This window comes from Salvelinus fontinalis, chromosome 3, assembly GCF_029448725.1.
Source record: "Salvelinus fontinalis isolate EN_2023a chromosome 3, ASM2944872v1, whole genome shotgun sequence".
NCBI classification, from domain to species: Eukaryota; Metazoa; Chordata; class Actinopteri; order Salmoniformes; family Salmonidae; genus Salvelinus; species Salvelinus fontinalis.
In genome coordinates, this window is record NC_074667.1 from 40,768,427 (window position 1) to 40,787,649 (window position 19,223).

General features: G+C 42.9%; 1 protein-coding gene across 2 annotated transcripts in view; it reads right to left on the minus strand.

Moving 5' to 3' along the window:
- Window positions 1-1,051: 1,051 nt before the first annotated feature.
- Window positions 1,052-19,223, minus strand: part of LOC129848224 (zinc finger protein 385A-like) — a 96,050-nt gene continuing 77,878 nt past the window's right edge. For both annotated transcript variants that reach the window (XM_055915642.1, XM_055915643.1), the window contains exons 4-8: window positions 14,176-14,347; window positions 13,244-13,579; window positions 7,807-7,994; window positions 7,533-7,619; window positions 1,052-7,366 (exon numbers count right to left, since the gene is read on the minus strand). In XM_055915642.1, the coding sequence (XP_055771617.1) occupies window positions 7,094-7,366; window positions 7,533-7,619; window positions 7,807-7,994; window positions 13,244-13,579; window positions 14,176-14,347 (1,056 nt within the window). In that variant the 3' untranslated portion in view covers window positions 1,052-7,093. The remainder of the gene's footprint in view (window positions 7,367-7,532; window positions 7,620-7,806; window positions 7,995-13,243; window positions 13,580-14,175; window positions 14,348-19,223) is intronic.

Sequence of the window (19,223 nt, forward strand, 5' to 3'; positions counted from 1 at the left end):
TCATATGTTCCATGATGTCATGTTTTAGAACCAACCTAGACTAGGCTGTTTTTGTTGTTTCTGCAGCTCTGTGGTTCCAGTAAATTAATTTATGTCGTTTGACTTTCTGTTCATATCAGATCACAGCCAAAAATACAATTCTTTATTCTTCCTCCTGCCCAATAAGGCCCCCTCAGTTTCAATGGACCCTGGTTGCTGTATTATTTGTACTTATATTTGTGGTGTGGTTTTCATGTAAGCCCTTTTGGGCTTCCAACCTGTTTTTACCAGTTTCTTTTTTCATCTAACACTAGGATTGTACAGCAGACTTAATATTATATTGTGCTGCCTTTGACGGAATAACCATACATTTTCATTCCTTGAAACGAACAGTTTAAACCATAATAGAAATGTACATGTCAGACAGTTCTGTTAGATGTCAACTGTATACAAGAGTACAAGAAAGTACATTTAAATTTATAGATCTTTCTCTGTGGTGAATCATTAACTCACATTACAGAAGTTGCTCTGAAACTGAGAGCATTAACTCCCACAGGTAGTGCTCTTAACACAGGAATATTACAATCAAACAGAGTATCAGCAGAAATAACAGAATAAAACTTGGGTGGTTACTGATCCTGAAGTTTATTTCTCACCTCAGTTCTGAAGTTTGTCATGGAGTCTTTGTCTCTCTGTGCGTTATCTTGTTCTTTGGTTCTTCTATGTGTCGTGGTTGTTCTGTCACACAGTCTTTTCATAGTTTATCTGTCACTCAACTGGTTCCTTCTCTTTTTAAGCTCGTGAGCTTCCTCTAATCTTATCATTAGTGAACCCCAGTGACATCATACGTGCTGCATAGCGGTGTGTTTTCTGTTCCATGACGGATCTGTTACTCAATTATGGTCTGTTCCGAGTTTTCACAGCACAGAATCTCTGTGTCAGTTTGCTACTATATATCTCATTTTGTTAAAATTAATTTGGAGTCAAAGCTCACTCTGCCCTGGTCAGACATAATAACAATCAGTATACAATAGCATTTCTATGAACATACTGTACAGCATCACCACCCCAGTCATTTTGTAATAATTTATTAATCTACACGTTTTTTTTTTTTTACAATAAGGAAGCTCTTTTGCTCACATCGATAAAACAATCTACATTTACAATAATGATTCAATACAGTTCTCCTAAATAACATTTAATATATTTATACACATATCATTTATTTATTGCAGTAAACAAGAGTCGTTAGCAGGAGTGCTGTAAGTATTGCTACAATTTCCCAGTACTTTACCCTTCTGATACTGTATGAGAAACAGTTTGGTGACTTTACAGTGACACCAGGCTCCAACCCAAGCCTGCTCATTTGTATGGGTTAGGGTGAGGTTAGGTACAGAATACGGACACATGAGGCAGAGCAGGACAACAGTCTCCTTTTAAAGTGAAAATATATCATTAATTGCAATACTCTGGAGCTAATATTGCATATTATACTACTATACTACTATACATCAATGCTTGTGATAAGCATATGAGAGAAAAACAGACACAGGTTCATGGTCCTTATTCATTTCCCCTCTGTTAATTGGAACCCCTTTGACATAATTTTTAACTTCAAAACATCTTCCATTACAGTGTCTCTCACTCATGCCACACTCAGCTGACAAAATATTGGAGGTCAGCAAGCATCCCGGGAAGGGAAATCCCACTTCCCTTGTGTTCTCAGTGGAAGAGCCTGCCGCCATCAGATATCTCTAAGGCTTCCCCTGTTGTTCACAGTGTAGAAACAATGAATTTAAGACACACATACCACACTGTGTTGGGAATGTGCAGTCATCCTAAAGTTTCCAGTAAAGGTTCAGAAATTAGCAGTCTCGTTAAGTCGCTTCCAGTTTGAATGAAAGTGGTCACCATTGAGGCATAATGCCCTTCATCGGTCTCTATCTATATCCAGAATACACACACGCACAATCACAGAAAGACACACACAGACACAATAATTAGACAACAGCCATACAAATTAATAAGATAAGGGCAGAAACTGGAGGAATGCTCAAACGAACCAATTGACTCCTTGTAACAGTTCCAAATTGGCCAGTCTCTTAAGAGGGACTCACATACATTCGCATACACTACATACACACAACACAAACACACGCACACTCACAAAGTTTAGACTCATAACTTGCTGCTGATACTCTGTTCTTTATTTTACTCTTACTATTATCTATCCTCATGCCTAGTCACTATAGCCTGCCTTCATGTACATACAGTGCATTCGGAAAGTATTCAGACCCCTTGGCTTTTTCCACATTTTGTTACGTTACAGGCTTATTCTAAAATGGATTAAATCGTTTTTTTTCTACAGACAATACCCCATAATGTCAAAGCAAAAACAGGCTTTTACGGGATCTTGGTTACCTCCTTGACCAAGGACTTTTTCCGCCAGATTGCTCAGTTTGGCCGGGCGGACAGTTCTTTTTAAAATCGTTTAAAAATATATATTTGTTTACTTTTACCCCCCCCCCCCCCCCCCCAATTTCATGGTATCAAATTGGTAGTTACAGTCTTGTCTCATCTCTGCAACTCCCGTACGGATACGGGAGAGGAGAAGGTCGAGAGCCATGCGTCCTCCGAAACACGACCCAACCAAGCCGCACTGCCTCTTGACACAATGCCCGCTTAACCTGGAAGCCAGCCACACCAATGTGTCGGAGGAAACACCGTACACATGGCGACCGTGTCAGCGTGCATGCGCCTGGGGTGGCCAGCTCTAGGAAGAGTCTTGGTGGTTCCAAACTTTTTCCAATTAAGAATGATGGAGGCCACTGTGTTCTTGGAGACCTTCAATGCTGCATAAATGTTTTGTTACCCTTCCCCAGATCTGTGCCTTGACATAATCCTGTCTCGGCACTTTACGGACAATTCCTGTCAACTGTCAACTGTAGGACCTTATATCGACAGGTGGGTGCCTTTCCAAATCATGTCTAATCAATTGAATTTACCACATCTGGACTCAAATCACCTTGTAGAAACATCTCAAGGATGATCAATGGAAACAAGATGCACCTGAGCTCAATTCCGAGTCTCATAGCATAGGGTCTGAATGCTTATGTACAGTTGAAGTCGGAAGTTTACAAACACTTAGGTTGGAGTCATTAAAACTTGTTTTCAACCACTCCACAAATTTCTTGTTAACAAATTATAATTTGTAGGACATCTACTTTGTGCATGACATAAGTAATTTTTCTAACAATTGCTTACAGACAGATTATTTCACTTATCATTCACTGTATCACAATTCCAGTGGGTCAGAAGGTTACATACAGTCGTGGCCAAAAGTTTTGAGAATGACACAAATATACATTTTCACAAAGTCTGTTGCCTCAGTTTGTATGATGGCAATTTGCATATACTCCAGAATGTTATAAATAGTGATTAGATGAATTGCAATTAATTGCAAAGTCCCTCTTTGCCATGCAAATGAACTGAATCCCCCCCCAAACTTTTCCACTGCATTTCAGCCCTGCCACAAAAGGACCAGTTGGCATCATGTCAGTGATTCTCTCGTTAACACAGGTGTGAGTGTTGACAAGGACAAGGCTGGAGATCCCTATGTCATGCTGATTGAATTCGAATAACAGACTGGAAGCTTCAAAAGGAGGGTGGTGCTTGGAATCATTGTTCTTCCTCTGTCAACCATGGTTACCTGCAAGGAAACACGTGCCGTCATCATTGCTTTGCACAAAAAGGGCTTCACAGGCAAGGATATTGAAGAACTTCAAGGAGAGCGGTTCAATTGTTGTGAAGACCGTCTCCTAAAGTTGATTCAGCTGCGGGATCGGGGCACCACCAGTACAGATCTTGCTCAGGAATGGCAGCAGGCAGGTGTGAGTGCATCTGCATGCACAGTGAGGCAAAGACTTTTGGAGGATGGCCTGGTGTCAAGAAGGGCAGCAAAGAAGCCACTTCTCTCCAGGAAAAACATCAGGGACAGACTGATATTCTGCAAAAGGTACAGGGATTGGACTGCTGAATCATTTTCTCTGATAAATCCCCTTTCCGATTGTTTGGGGCATCCGGAAAAAAGCTTGTCCGGAGAAGACAAGGTGAGCGTTACCATCAGTCCTGTGTCATGCCAACAGTAAAGCATCCTGAGACCATTCATGTGTGGGGTTGCTTCTCAGCCAAGGGAGTGGGCTCACTCACAATTTTGCCTAAGAACACAGTCATGAATAAAGAATGGTACCAACACATCCTCTGAGAGCAACTTCTCCCAACCATCCAGAAACAGTTTGACGAACAATGCCTTTTCCAGCATAATGGAGCACAAATTCTGACAAACTCCAAGCATTGATTATGAAATACTGGGCTGCCATCAGTCAGGATGTGGCCCAGAAGTTAATTGACAGCATGCCATTGCAGATTGCAGAGGTCTTGAAAAAGAAGGGTCAACCCTGAAAATATTGACTCTTTGCATCAACTTCATGTAATTGTCAATAAAAGCCTTTGACACGTATAAAATGCTTGTAATTATACTTCAGTATTCCATAGTAACATCTGACAAAAATATCTAAAGACACTGAAGCAGCAAACTTTGTGGAAAGTAATGTTTGTGTCATTCTCAAAACTTTTGGCCACGACTGTAAACTAAGTTGACTGTGCCTTTGAACAGCTTGAAAAAGGAGTCCTATATCGACATAACCTGAAAGGCCGCTCAGCAAGGAAGAAGCCACTGCTCCAAAACCGCCATAAAAAAAGCCAGACTACGATTTGCAGCTGCACATGGGGACAAAGATCGTACTTTTTGGAGAAATGTCCTCTGGTCTGATGAAACAAAAATAGAACGGTTTGGCCATAATGATCATCGTTATGTTTGGAGGAAAAAGGGGGAGCTTGCAAGCCGAAGAACACCATCCCAACCGTTAAGCACGGGGGTTGCAGCATTATGTTGTGGGGGTGCTTTGCTGCAGGAGGGACTGGTACACTTCACAAAATAGATGGCATCATGAGGAAGTAAAATGATGTGGTTATATTGAAGCAACATCTCAAGACATCAGTCAGGAAGCTAAAGCTTGGTCACAAATGAGTCTTCCAAATGGACAATGACCCCAAGCATACTTCCAAAGTTTTGTCAAAATGGCTTAAGGACAACAAAGTCAAGGTATTGGAGTGTCCATCACAAAGCCCTGACCTCAATCCGAAAGAAAATTTGTGGGCAGAACTGAAAAAGCGTGTGCGAGCAAGGAGGCCTACAAACCTGTCTTAGTTACACCAACTCTGTCAGGAGGAATGGGCCAGAATTCACCCAACTTATTGTGGGAAGCTTATGGAAGGCTACCTGAAAAATTTGACCCAAGTTAAACAATTTAAAGGCAGTGCTACCAAATACTAATTGAGTGTATGTAAACTTCTGACCCACTGAGGATGTGATGAAAGAAATAAATGCTGAAATAAATCATTCTCTCTACTATTATTCTGACATTTCACATTCTTAAAATTAAGTGGTGATCCTAACTGACCTAAGACAGGGACTTTTTACTAGGATTAAATATCAGGAATTGTGAAAAACTGAGTTTAAATGTATTTGGCTAGGGTGTATGTAAACTTCCGACTTCAACTGTAAATAAGGTATTTCAGTTTTTTATTTGTAATACAATTGCAGAAATTTCTAAAAAACATTTTTTGCTTTTTCATTATGGAGTATTTTATGTATATTGATGAGGATTTTTTTATTTGATCAATTTTAGAATAAGGCCGTAATGTAACAACATGTGGAAAAAGTGATGGGGGTCTGAATGCTTTCCGAATGCACTGTATCTACCTCAAATACCTCGTACCTCTGCATATTGATCTGGTACTTACTGCATTAATTCTTGTGTATTTTTATTCTTCTTGTGTTACTATTTTATTTTTAAACTCTGCATTGTTGGGAAGGGCTCGTACGCAAGCATTTCACGGTAAAGTCTACACAAGTTGTATTCGGCGCATGTGACAAATCAAATTGGATGTGATTTGATTCAGGCACATAGCAATGTCTCACTTTCCCTTTCCCTCTGTCTTCTTACAGACAATACGACTGAAAGTGGAGGTCTGCTAGGAAAACAACAGTTAAATGGTTTAAGTCCATCATTTTAACTGCATTCATTATTCAAATTTCTTATTGTGATTTCTTAAAAACATTTCCCTCTATCTTGATGCATTCACTACACATTTCTCCATTGAGTCACAGTGGGGTTTAGAAGCCCTCTTTCTCTCTCTCTCTCTCTCTCTCTCTCTCTCTCTCTCTCTCTCTCTCTCTCTCTCTCTCTCTCTCTCTCTCTCTCTCTCTCTCTCTCTCTCTCTCTCTCTCTCTTCCTTCCTTCCTTCCTACCTTGCCTCCTCTCTCTCACCTGATCTGACAACAGAGGATATATAGACTAACATCTATCATCCACAAGACTAGAACATATATCTAGTACCTGGAAACATACAGTACAATGTACCTTGTGCCTTGATCTGCAGAGCAGGCACCTAATCTAGAACCTGGAACTACAGAGTGGGGTAGGTAGGTACTGCACTTTGATTATTGAACACCCCAACAGGGGTTTGCAGTAATGCACTATTGGTTCTACTGTACTATGAATGATGAAATATTACTAAGAGCAGAGGCAGCTACTGTGTCTAACCTAGTGTGCTTTTGATTTATTTTATGGAACTTCTATAGCAGGTGGCTTTGGGTGGGTGAGCACTGAACCAAAACTACAGAGATGTGGAGGAAACAGAACAGAGCTCAGTTTACTGAGTCAGCCATAGTTTGTATAGTTTGACCTATACTTTTTTTTTTTGCTATACGTATCTCAGAGTCAACTAAATGTGGGAGGAGGATTGAAGGAGGGAGAGCATGTACAGAAAGTCCATCTGACTCTGTCATGCAACCTTCCTCTTTAAAACGACTGCAAGCCGTCAATCCTTTGCTTTGGAAGTTGTCGAATGAAGAAAGGTGGAGAGGGACAGGCATAGTCTTTCCTCCATCAAATGTTTCCGTTTTAACATCTGTTGATTATCTATCAAGAGGTTTTCCCTGTTTACTTCACAGTGTGCTTCTTCCTGATTGGCCCCCGTCCCACCACCGTCAATAAGGGGAGAAGAGGATTGGCCCATGGGTGGTGCGCATAGGCCCAGGGGCGGGCCGTAAGAGGCTGAGGTGCGTGCCCTGTAGTGTACTCTGTAGGAGGTGGTGGTGGGGGTGGTAGTTCTGAGGGTGAGAAATGGGACCAGGGGCACGCAGCTGAGCCAGCTGATTGGAGGAGGCAGCGGCTGCCATCGCCGCAGCAACAGCCAGGGGGCTGGGCAACAGTCCGTGGCCCAGAGTTTTTGGAAGGTCCTTTGAGAAGGTCAAGGAAGACTGTGAGATCCAGAGAGAGAAACAGTGTAAAGGTCAGAATGAGAAATCATAAAGAAGAGGCAGAGAAAGGGTATGCTGTCTATTTGGCAATCCAGAGCTAAATTACTTAATGATCAATTAATGATTAAAGGCATTGAAAGTATTGCAAAAAGAGTTGGATCATTACCACAAAGTCTGTGCGCTTCTTGTGCCGGCTGAGGAGGGGATTTGGCTTCCCAGCAACTCCATCCCGATGCCTTCGACTGGATATATGCTGGAGAACAAGAGAAGATGAAAAGTATAGGTGTAGAGTAAAGTTCCCTCTAGAGACTGACTAGTTTAGCATTTTCTCCACTAATGGTTAAGGTTAGGATTTGGGGAGGGGAGGGGAAGCTGATCCTAGATCTGTACCTAAGGAAAACTTCCCTCTGGAGCAGTGGTCATGGTGGTCACTCACTCACCTGTTTGAGCTGCAGCTCAGAATTCACCCTCACGTTGCAGATCTCACAGTGGAAGGTGCGTTCCTGAGTGTTGGGGTCCGAGGGCAGCCCCCCTGCCTGCTCAGGGCTGGGGTTAGGGCCCAGTCGAGGGTACGCCTTGATGGGGCCCAGCCCACTCCTTGCCTCCAGGATGGTTTTGTGTTTGGTACCTGTCACCCATGGAGAGAGTGCTTTATTTGTACATTTTGTAAGTTAATATCCTATAGATGCCATCGGAGAGTAGTCTAATTCAGGCACACATTTCATGATGTTCTTGTTAATATCAAAACGTTGATATTTTATGTATTTTTCGTACTATTAAGAAATTAGGGGACTGAATGATTGTAATATGGAATAATCTACCCTGACCTTTGAACTATTTAACTATTTTTGCTAAAAATGAGATTTCACACCTGCCGACAAAGGACAGGAGCGTTCAGCCGCACTAGGTCACCCAGCAGCCAGGTGAGAATGTAGTTATTTTTTGTGTGTTCTTTTTAAGGTCGCGTATTTGTATTTGTAAGTTCCTTAAACCATCATTTGTCTGTGGCTATCATTGTAATTAACCTAGTCCCCAGGTTATTTGGGGCGGAAGTGTGTGGTGAACAAGATCACATTGTAATTGGCCATAAAAAGGCCGAAGTATAATGAGTCAGAAAGTGTGGTGACATTGACTCGCCACTAGAGAGCTGTAGTGACACAGCCAAATATGTTCAGGATTATTCAGCAGTTTTGGTAGCCTATATCCTCCTCTATTCTATCTGGTCATGTAGCACAAAACCATTCCCCTCATTTCTATTGTTCACTGTGATTTCACATTCAGCCCCTTATGTCTTTAAAAAAAAATAAACATCTCTTCTTTCTCAGTCCAGTTAAATACTTCTTCTCACCCAATTCTACTCTCCTTTTCTCTCTTCATCCTCCCCTCTGCTATACTGTTTCTTTCCTGATGTACACGACAAGACCAAAAGTATGTGGACACCTGCTCGTCGAACATCTCATTCCAAAATCATGGGCATTAATTTGGAGTTGGTCCCCTCTTTGCTGCTATAACATCCTCCACTCTTCTGGGAAGGCTTTCCACTAGATGTTGGAAGATTGCGGCGGGACTTACATCCATTCAGACACAACAGCATTAGTGAGGTTGGGCAATTAGGTCTGGCTCGTAGTCAGCGTTCCAATTCATCCCAAAGGTGTTCAATGGGGTTGAGATCAGGGCTCTGTGCAGGCGAGTCAAGTTCTACCACACCAATCTCGACAAACCGTTTCTGTATGGACCTCACTTTGTGCACAGTCATGCTGAAACAGGAAAGGGCCTTCCTCAAACTGTTTCCCCAAAATTGGAAGCACAGATTAGTCTAGAATGTCATGTCATTGTATGATGTAGCATAAAGATTTCCCTTCACTCGAACTAAGGGGCCTAGCTCGAAACATGAAAAAAGCCCTAGACCATTATTTCTCCTCCACCAAACTTTACAGTTGGCACTATGCATTGGGGCAGGTAGCGTTCTCCTGGCATCCGCCAAACCCAGATTTGTCCATCGGATTGCCAGATGGTGAAGCGTGATTCATCACTCCAGAGAACACGTTTCCACTGCTCCAGAGTCCAATGGCGGCGAGCTTTACACCACTCCAGCCGACACTTGGCATTGCGCATGGTGATCTTAGGCTTGTGTGTGGCTGCTCCGCCATGGAAACCCATTTCATGAAGCTGCCGACAAACAGTTATTGTGCTGACGTTGTTTCCAGAGGCAGTTTGGAAGCTGATAGTGAGTGTTACAACCGAGGACAGGTGATTTTTTACTCGTTGCACAGTTCAGTGCTCGGCTGTCCCGATTTATGAGCTTGTGTGGCCTACCACTTTGCGGCTGAGCCGTTGTTGCTCCTAGCCTTTTTCACTTCACAATAACAGCACTTACAGTTGACCGGGGCAGCTCTAGCAGGGCAGAAATTTTACGAACTGACTTGTTGGAAAGGTGGCATCCTATGATGGTGCTACATTGAAAGTTACCGAGCTCTTCAGTACAAGCCATTCTACTGCCAATGTTGGTCTGACTGCATGCTCGATGTTATACACCTGTCAGCAACGGGTATGGCTGAAATAGCTGAATCAACTCATTTGAAGGGGTGTCCACATACTTCTGTATATATAGAGTATACACCCATCACCAGCACATGGTTATATGTCGTCAGCAGCATACCACCCTGCATACCACTGCTGGCTTGCTTCTGAAGCTAAGCAGGGTTGGTCCTGGTCAGTCCCTGGATGGGAGACCAGATGCTGCTGGAAGTGGTGTTGGAGGGCCAGTAGGAGGCACTCTTTCCTCTGGTCTAAAAAAAAAATAATATCCCAATTCCCCAGGGCAGTGATTGGGGACACTGCCCTGTGTAGGGTGCTGTCTTTCGGATGGGACGTTAAACGGGTGTCCTGACTCTCTGAGGTCATTAAAGATCCCATGGCACTTATCGTAGGGGTGTTAACCCCGGTGTCCTGGCTAAATTCCCAATCTGGCCCTCAAACCATCATGGTCACCTAATAATCCCCAGTTTACAATTGGCTCATTCATCCCCCTCCTCTCCCCTGTAACTATTCCCCAGGTCGTTGCTGCAAATGAGAACGTGTTCTCAGTCAACTTACCTGGTAAAAAAAAAAAAAAACTAATTTTGATGTCTCACTTTGGGATATGCCTGGGCCTGTCCACAGGCTCGAATTAACCAATCACACACCATCTGTTGGAGACAGACAGGTCAAGTGGTGAATGAGATGAGCCCCTCTCTTCCATAAAGGGAGCCACCGCCCGCCAATTGGTCATTCTCGCCACTCTTCCTTGCGGAAGTGATTGCAGTCACAATAAGCTCTCTTCAGCTTGACTAAATTCCTGGTTTCCTACTTAACTGTTCTCAGAACGTGAGGTTTACACTGCCAAACGTAGAATTTCAGCTCCTGTTGATAGTTGAGTACCGACCGAAAGGTTTTCGTTTCGAGTAGAATTCATTTTCTACTTGTCAGTCTCCGCCTAGCTAGCTCCACATGGCTAGTTATCGAGGCTCGGTTAGCCCTCGCCACAAGGCTTCGGCTGCCTAAATTAGCACACACTGTAAGCTTTTAGCCAAATTGGCTAACTAGTTGCAAAGCTAGCTAACCACACTAAGGGCTTGTTCCCACCACAAGCCTTAAGCTAACCTGTCCAACTAGCTGCAAAGCAAGCTAACCACCCTAACAAAGGGCTAGCTCTCGTCCCAACGCTTAAGCTAACCTGGGTAACTTGCTACAAGGGCTGCCAATCACACCAACATTACAACCTGCAACACAGTACTATTGCTATCACTTTTCTCTCATCTAGTTCAAACCTACACTTACCTGTTCGTATTAACTAGAAAAACACCTATCCAAAGTCTAACTGCCACACGGGGCTAGCTACAGCTTGCCTTAGCAGGTGTAGCTGCTAGCTAGCTGACACACCACTATCCTCACGGCTGTAGTGTTCCCACACATCCCAGCTAGCTGTAGTCTCTACTAGCTAGCTGACGCCTAACTGAAGGCCAGAGCTTACACGTTGTTTTTACAACAAGTGGCTCAACCCCCACTACTGACCCCAGCTGGGGCGAGGTTATGGATAGCCTCGATTCCCTCCCCTCACTGTCTGACGACAGAGCGTTGGGGGAATATGAACTAGGGGATGACGAGGACGACAATGGGATTAATTTCATGGGTCTCCTCGACTTTGAGACGGAGATGAACGGGCTCTTCCCCCTCTCAACACCCAAGATCCCGCCCCCAAGATGGGGGAGCTGATGAATTCCTTTTGGAGTATGGCCTCCCCAACGTTTGCAAGCGAGCCGTGGCCAGACTTGAAATAGACTGGCAAGCTCCCTTGCGGGGCTTATATGATGGGAAAAGACTCCCATCCCGCATATCCCCCTCTAAGCAGCTCCTTCCCACAGTCCCAGATGGCCTCAGAGAGATAATGGGATAAGCCCCTTACCAGCAATATCCTGGCTAGGGGCTTCCCGAGCAATGACAATCTGGAAGAATCTGTTTTTTTTAACCTTCTCATGGTGGAGCCGTCACTGGCTGACAATCTCCACCCCACACGAGGCGCTGCTAGCAGTACGGGCACTTACCTCCCTGGACTGAACGTTTTTCTGACACCATTTTCCATAAGAAGTACAAAGCCTCGGCCTTAACAATCACAGCACTTAACATGACCACTTTATTGTTGGCTTACCAGGCAAAGTTACTGGAGGATGGGAGGAAGCAACTGAATTCGGGAACCCTAAATCAGGACGGTTGGGATGAGATACAGTACTATGCATGATTATGGATTTAAACCTACGGGCCTCACGTAATGTCATCCAAGGCTGTGGTCGCGCCAGGAGCCTAGTGGTGGTGGGAGAAAGGGCACTTTGACTTGTCTAGCTTAAAGGCAAAGAAAAAGCTGACCTCCTGTATGCCCCTGTGACACGCAAGGAGTTGTTCACCCCCACAGTTGCCGCCATGCGGCAGAAGTGTGACATGCGAAAGAAAGAAGGTGAAGCCAACTTCTGTCTGCACTGCAAACCTGGGCCCCTGTGCATGTTTGATGTGACATTGATGGAATATTCTCCTAACCCTAAGAAAACTGGAAATAGGAATGTTCTTGAAACATTCCCATGAAAAGGGTCTATAACATTAATATTGTATAATCTGAGAACCTTTTAACTGTGTTCTAGATAAGTTCTGCTTGACGTTGTTCACAAAAACATGCTAAAAATGTTTTCAGAATGCTAGAATGGTCTAACTAACAGGAAACTGGACACGCACTAAGGGAAAATTACATTTTTACATACGCTCTTATCCAGAGCGACTTACAGTAGTGAGTGCATACATTTTCATACTGATTCCCCTCGGGAATCGAACCCACAACCCTGGCATTGCAAGCACCGTGCTCTACCAACTGAACATTACAGGTAACATTATAAAAGTGTTCTCTCTCCCTAGAATTGTTAGCTGGGCTCACACTTCTACAAATGTAGAATCTCCCCAGTGTGTTTACATAACATAGGAAAAGCCCAAATGACTACATGTGTAACTAGTTATTTGACTCTGTATACATAAAGTTTTATGAACTGTTCATCCTTAAACATAACAGCCATATTCTGGTAAACTGGCAGTTTTATGAGGCAATATCAGAGATTATGGTGTTTAGAAGACACATAAAATTTTGTGTTTGTAAACGCTCAAGTATCACTTTGTGTGGCTAAATTTGAGCTTGCTGAAAATATAGAATTTCCTACAGGAATACTGTCGGGATAATCTGTTTCACAATAGGAAACAGTTTTCCCTTCGAGATGGCAATATCTATCTAGGCCAGAACTCTCAATGACAACACTTTATTATACATTGCGTTATCAGTTCTCTTGATGGAATGAGCCTTACCTTTATTGTGCGCCTCTAGCTGAGAGAGGGAGTTGACGGCCACTTTGCACAGTGAGCAGTAGAGCAGCTTCTTGGCTTTGTCCTCCTCAGACTCCCCTGAAGAGGGGCTGGGGGCTGGGGACACTGTGTCAGGGGGGCCCACCATGGGGGTGTCCACCTGGGGGGGACCAAGGGCCGGGGAGGGGGTGGAGGTGGTAGACATGGGCGTACTCAGAGGGGGCAGGAGTGGGCACACAGGGAGCTGCATAGGGGTGTCTGGGGTGTCTGGCACAGACATGGGGATGGGGCTGGGTGTCATGGGTGAGCTGTTTGAATGTGGGTGGGGCTGGGAATCACCTGTGAACAGAACAGATAGTAATAGTAAATGGAACGTTTTCAACCATATTATGTAGATCACACCAGATAATAATATGATGAGGACGATAATGGTGGTCCTGCTACTGCAGCACCAGTATAGTAGTTTGTCTGACCCTACTGGGTCAAAACTCTGCCCCAGGGGGCCACACATCTGTCTCCCCCATCTGGAGTGAGTCAGGGTAGGGGGGGACACATGGGTCATGTCAGGTTATTCAGGTTGGAGAGAGTGAAAAGAAGGTCAGTAGTACAGCACAGTACTTTTAATGTTACTGTAGGTTAACCACTGTGTGTAGCACAGGGTCATCTGGCCTGCAAATTGAAGGAATGATGCCTGGGAACCTGATCCTTGTCAGCGTCTCTTAGCAGACATCCACCTGTAACACTCTATTCTGTTTCACGCCCGACTTCTGACTAAACAGCTGTCCCTGACTGAAACATCTGTGTGTGTGTTTAGGTTATGTCTCTGGGTGGGTTCACACACAGACAGACAGGCACATGTACACACGCACACACAAACATACACACGCACACACATGCACACATGTGCATGCGTGTACGATATAGAGCACACACACCCTGTTTGCTGGCGTCAGCGTCTGGGCTGGATGGTGAGGGGCCTGGTGGAGAGGGGGAAGCAGTGGGGGGAGCAGCCGGCTTGTCACCCTCCTTGGGGCGAGTCTTGGAGGTCTCGATGCCCTTTACCCTCCGAGCGTGCCGGTTCCCCTTATAGTGGGCCTCTGCCTGGCTCTGAGAATAGAACAAGGGGGAAGAGAGGGCACGATATTTCATATCATAATCCACATACAGTAGGTACTAATATTCATACACTTCATAGCAAATTCATATACTGTAGCTGAGAAGCTTGAACTTGCCTCTCTGATACTGAGGCCAAATACCTGAGCAACATGCTAATCTGATATCTGTGTATATTGGGGAAAAATGATACCCAATCTGTAACAGGTGACATAATTCGCTCACCCCAATAGCAGCCTTAGCATGGTCATGGGACACCACTCACACCCTTGCTGTCATTTTCACACTGTGGTTGTGTCCTAAGCCCTATTTTACTGTTTAGTACAATATCTGTCATCCACAGGCTTATTTATTGAGACCCAGTGAGGTCAGTGGAGTGAACTCTAGCCACAGTGTTGACTGGACATCTCTCAATAGATGGCTTTAGGCTGTCACATAATGTCACGTTCTGACCTTAGTTCCTTTTTTATGTCTTTGTGTTACGTTGGTCAGGGCGTGAGTTGGGGTGGGTAGTCTATGTTCTTTTTTCTATGTTATTGTATTTCTGTGTTTGGCCTGGTATGGTTCTCAATCAGAGGCAGCTGTCGATCATTGTCTCTGATTGAGAATAATACCTAGGTAGCCTGTTTTCCCCATTTTGGTTGTGGGTGTTTATTTTCTGTCTTAGTGTATGTTCACCTTGCAGAACTGTTTCGTTTTTGTTTTGTCCTCGTTGTTATTTTGTTTAGTGTTCAGTTTATTTAAAATATGATGAACACTTACCACGCTGCATTTTGGTCCTCTTCTCCTTCACCAGACGAAAGTCGTTACACATAAGCCCTGTGCTGTCCTTGCTCGGTACCTGCCTGTCCCTACTCTGTACCTTCCTGTCCCTGTGGCTGGCTGGCTGGCTGCCTGGCTAGAGCACTCTTCAGCAGTTCAGCAGATCAATTATGCCTTAATCTCTCATTCATTTATCACTGAGATCCCCAATGTCTGCCCTGCCTGTCGCTGTCATTAGAGCTGAAGTTTTTATAACTGTCCTCCCTCAAAACAAAATAGCACACAGCAGCCGAGCAGCACACACTCTCTGTAGTTTGTCATCAATGTGAGAACTATTTCAATGTTCTATAAAACAAATATACAATCAACATGTTAGATTAGAACGTTATAAAGAGGCAATCTACAGTTGCTCATTTTTTGAGTCATAAATTAAGTATATGTAACCATTGATTCTAGAAGAATGGAACTTATAAATGCCTCAAGCTTAGTTCAACTGTCAAAACCCATCAGAACCCAAAATATACAGTGCCTTCGGAAAGTATTCAGACCCCTTGACTTTTTCCACATTACAGCCTTATTCTAATATATATATATATATATATATATATATATATATATATATATATATATATATATATATATATATATATATATATATATATATTTAAATGTCCCTCATCAATTGACACACAATACCCCATAATGACAAAGCAAAAACAGGTTTGGAAAATTCTGCCAATTTACTACATATAAAAAATGGAAATACTACATTTACATGAGTATTCAGACCCTTTACTCAGTACTTTGTTGAAGCAGCTTTCGCAGCAATTATAGCATTGACTCTTCTTGGGTATGATATTACAAGCTTGGCACAACTGTATTTGGGAAGTTTCTCCCATTCTTCTCTGCAGATCCTCTCAATCTCTGCCAGGTTGGATGGGGAGTGTTGCTGCACAATTTTTTTTTAGGTTTCTCCAGAGATGTTCGATCAGGTTCAAGTCCGAGCTCTGCCTGGGCCATTCAAGGACATTCAGAGACTTCACACATCTCCACAGAGGAACTCTGGAGCTCTGTCAGAGTGACCATCGGGTTCTTGGTCACCTCCCCGACCAAGGCCCTTCTCCGTTTGGCTGAGCGGCTAGCTCTAGGAAGAGCCTTGGTGGTTCCAAACTTCTTTCATTTAAGAATGATGGAGGTCACTGTGTTCTAGGAGACCTTCCCCAGATCTGTGCCTTGACAAAATCCTGTCTCGGAGCTCTACGGACAATTCCTTCAACCTCATGGCTTGGTTTTTGCTCTGACATGCACGGTCAATTGTGGGCCTTACATAGACAGGTGTGTGCCTTTCCAAATCATGTCCAATCAATTGAATTTACTTCAGGTGGATTCCAATCAAGTTGTAGAAACATCTCAATGATGATCAATGGAAACAGGGTGCACCCGAGCTCAATTCCGAGTCTCATAGCAAAGGGTCTGAATGCTTATGTAAATAAGGTATTTCTGTTTTTTATTTGTAATAGATTTGCGGATAAAAATAGTGTTTTCGCTTTGTCATTATGGGGTATTGTGTGTTTATTGATCAGGAACAACATTTATTTAATCATTTGTAGAATAAGGCTGAAAGTAACAAAATGTGGAAAAAGTGAATGGGTCTGAATACTTTCCGAATGCGCTGTAGATACATGTATCTTTTATGCATCCGGCAATGTATACTGAACAGAAATATAAACATAAAATATAAACAATTTTACTGAGTTACAGTTCATATAAGGAAATCAGTCAATTGAAATAAATTCATTAGTCCCTAATCTATGGATCTCACATGTTGTGTGTGTACCCCAGGAAGAGTAGCTGCTGCTTTTGCAACAGCTAATGGGGATCCTAATAAAATACTAAATACCAAATACCAAATACCAAAGGAGAAATGTTCACTAACAGGGATGTAAACAAATTTGTGCACAAAATTTGAGAGAAATAAGCTTTTTGTGCATATGGAACATTTCTGGGATACTTTATTTCAGCTGATGAAACATGGGACCAACACTTTACATGTACTGTTTATATTTTTGTTCAATATACAGTACCAGTAATTCCAGGGTTTTTCTTTGTTTTTTATTTTTTACATTATAGAATAATAGTGAAGACATCAAAACTATAAAATAACACATATGAAATCATATAGTAACCAAAAAAGTATTAAACAAATAAAAATATATTTTATATTTGACATTCTTCAAAGTAGCCACCCTTTGTCTTGATGACAGCTTTGCACACTCTTGGCATTCTATCAACCAGCTCCATGAAGTAGTCACCTGGAATGCTTTTCAATTAACAGGTGTGCCTGGTTAAAAGTTAATTTGTGGAATTTCTTTCCTTCTGAATGCGTTTGAGCCAATCAGTTGTGTTATGACAAGGTAGGGGTGGTATACAGAAGACAGTCCATATTATGGCAAGAACAGTTCAAATAAGCAAAGAGAAACGACAGTCCATCATTACTTTAAGACATGAAGGTCTGCCAATACGGAAAATTTCAAGATCTTCAAGAGCAGTCGCAAAAACTATCAAGAGCTGTAACGAAATTATCTCTCGTGAGGACCGCCACAGGAAAGGAAGACCCAGAGTTACCTCTGCTGTAGAGGATAAGTTAATTTGAGCTACCAGCCTCAGAAATTACTGCCCAATTAAATGCTTCACAGAGTTCATGAAAAAGACACATCTCAACATAAACTGTTCAGAGGAGACTGTGTGAATCAGGCCTTCATAGTTGAATTGCTGCAAAGAAACCACTTCTAAAGGAAACCAATAAGAAGAAGAGACTTGCTTGGGCCAAGAAACACAAGCAATGGACATTAGACCGGTGGAAATCTGTCCTTTGGTCTGATGAGTCCAAATGTGAGATTTCTGGTTCCATCCGCCGTGTCTTTGTGAGACGCAGAGTAGGTGAACGGATGATCTCCACATGTGTGGTTCCCTCCGTGAAGCATGGAGGAAGAGGTGTGATGGTGTGGGGGTGCTTAGAGGGCCTACAAAAGGGCGGCCGACAGTTGACCATCCTTGAGATAGATAATGCATTTAAGATACTTTAGGGTGATTTGGACATGAAGCCCCCCTACCACTCATAATGAGAGAGTAACCCCTACCACTCCGAACGAGAGACCAATCCCTACCACTACTAACGAGAGACCAACAATGATCTCAAGAGTACTGACCATACTCAAGGACATGAACGAGACCCAATGTATACATGGCGCAATGCTGAGAACCCTAATGTGATAGCGAGATGGTAACACAGTGACAGCAGCACATCCCGAGGGGGCTGATTTCCCTATGAATACTTCCAGAATTTGGAGGCGATCGAGCATAAGTTACTCGACACCGCTTTCCTGAATGGAGTGGTAGGCAGGGTTGGGGTCAATTCCGTTTCAATTCAGGAAGTAAACTGATTTTCCAATTTCATCTCATAGGAGGCAATGACATAAAAAAAAGAATGAATTTGAATTTCAGTTTACTTTCAAAATTGATTGAATTAAAAAGTAATTGACCCCAACCCTGGTGGTAGGTACTATTAAAGGGATATTTTACTCAAACTCTCTTTTAGAATTTTGTTTATTAGTTCTCTGTTAATACAATCCCAAAAACCTTACATGTTAGTAGTCACATTTTTAAGAGAGCCCATTCAGTACAGAGCAAATAGTGTGATGATGCTATAGACGAAGCAACCAGACGCATGATTTGATTTCTCAAGAACAACGACTTGGTCATCCAGTACCATTTTTAATTAAACGGCTTGGTGATGAGTTGTTTCGTTGAATTAAGGGTGTGTGTTAAGGCAAAAACTAAAAAGTGCACCCCAGGACCAGGAAACGCTGCTGTACTGAATATGCTCTATCTTGAAAACTTGACTGTTGACATGCACATTTTTTGGAATTGTATTATTGATTTAGGATTATTTGGACAAGAAACAAGAAAAATACTAACGTTTTTATCATTGACTTGCATTGAAATTGTGCTACAAATTCTGAAAAGTTAGCATTTGGAAACAGCCAGGTAAATAAAATCAAAGCATAGATTGCTGTCATACCTTGTCAAAAAGGCAGCTTACAGGGTA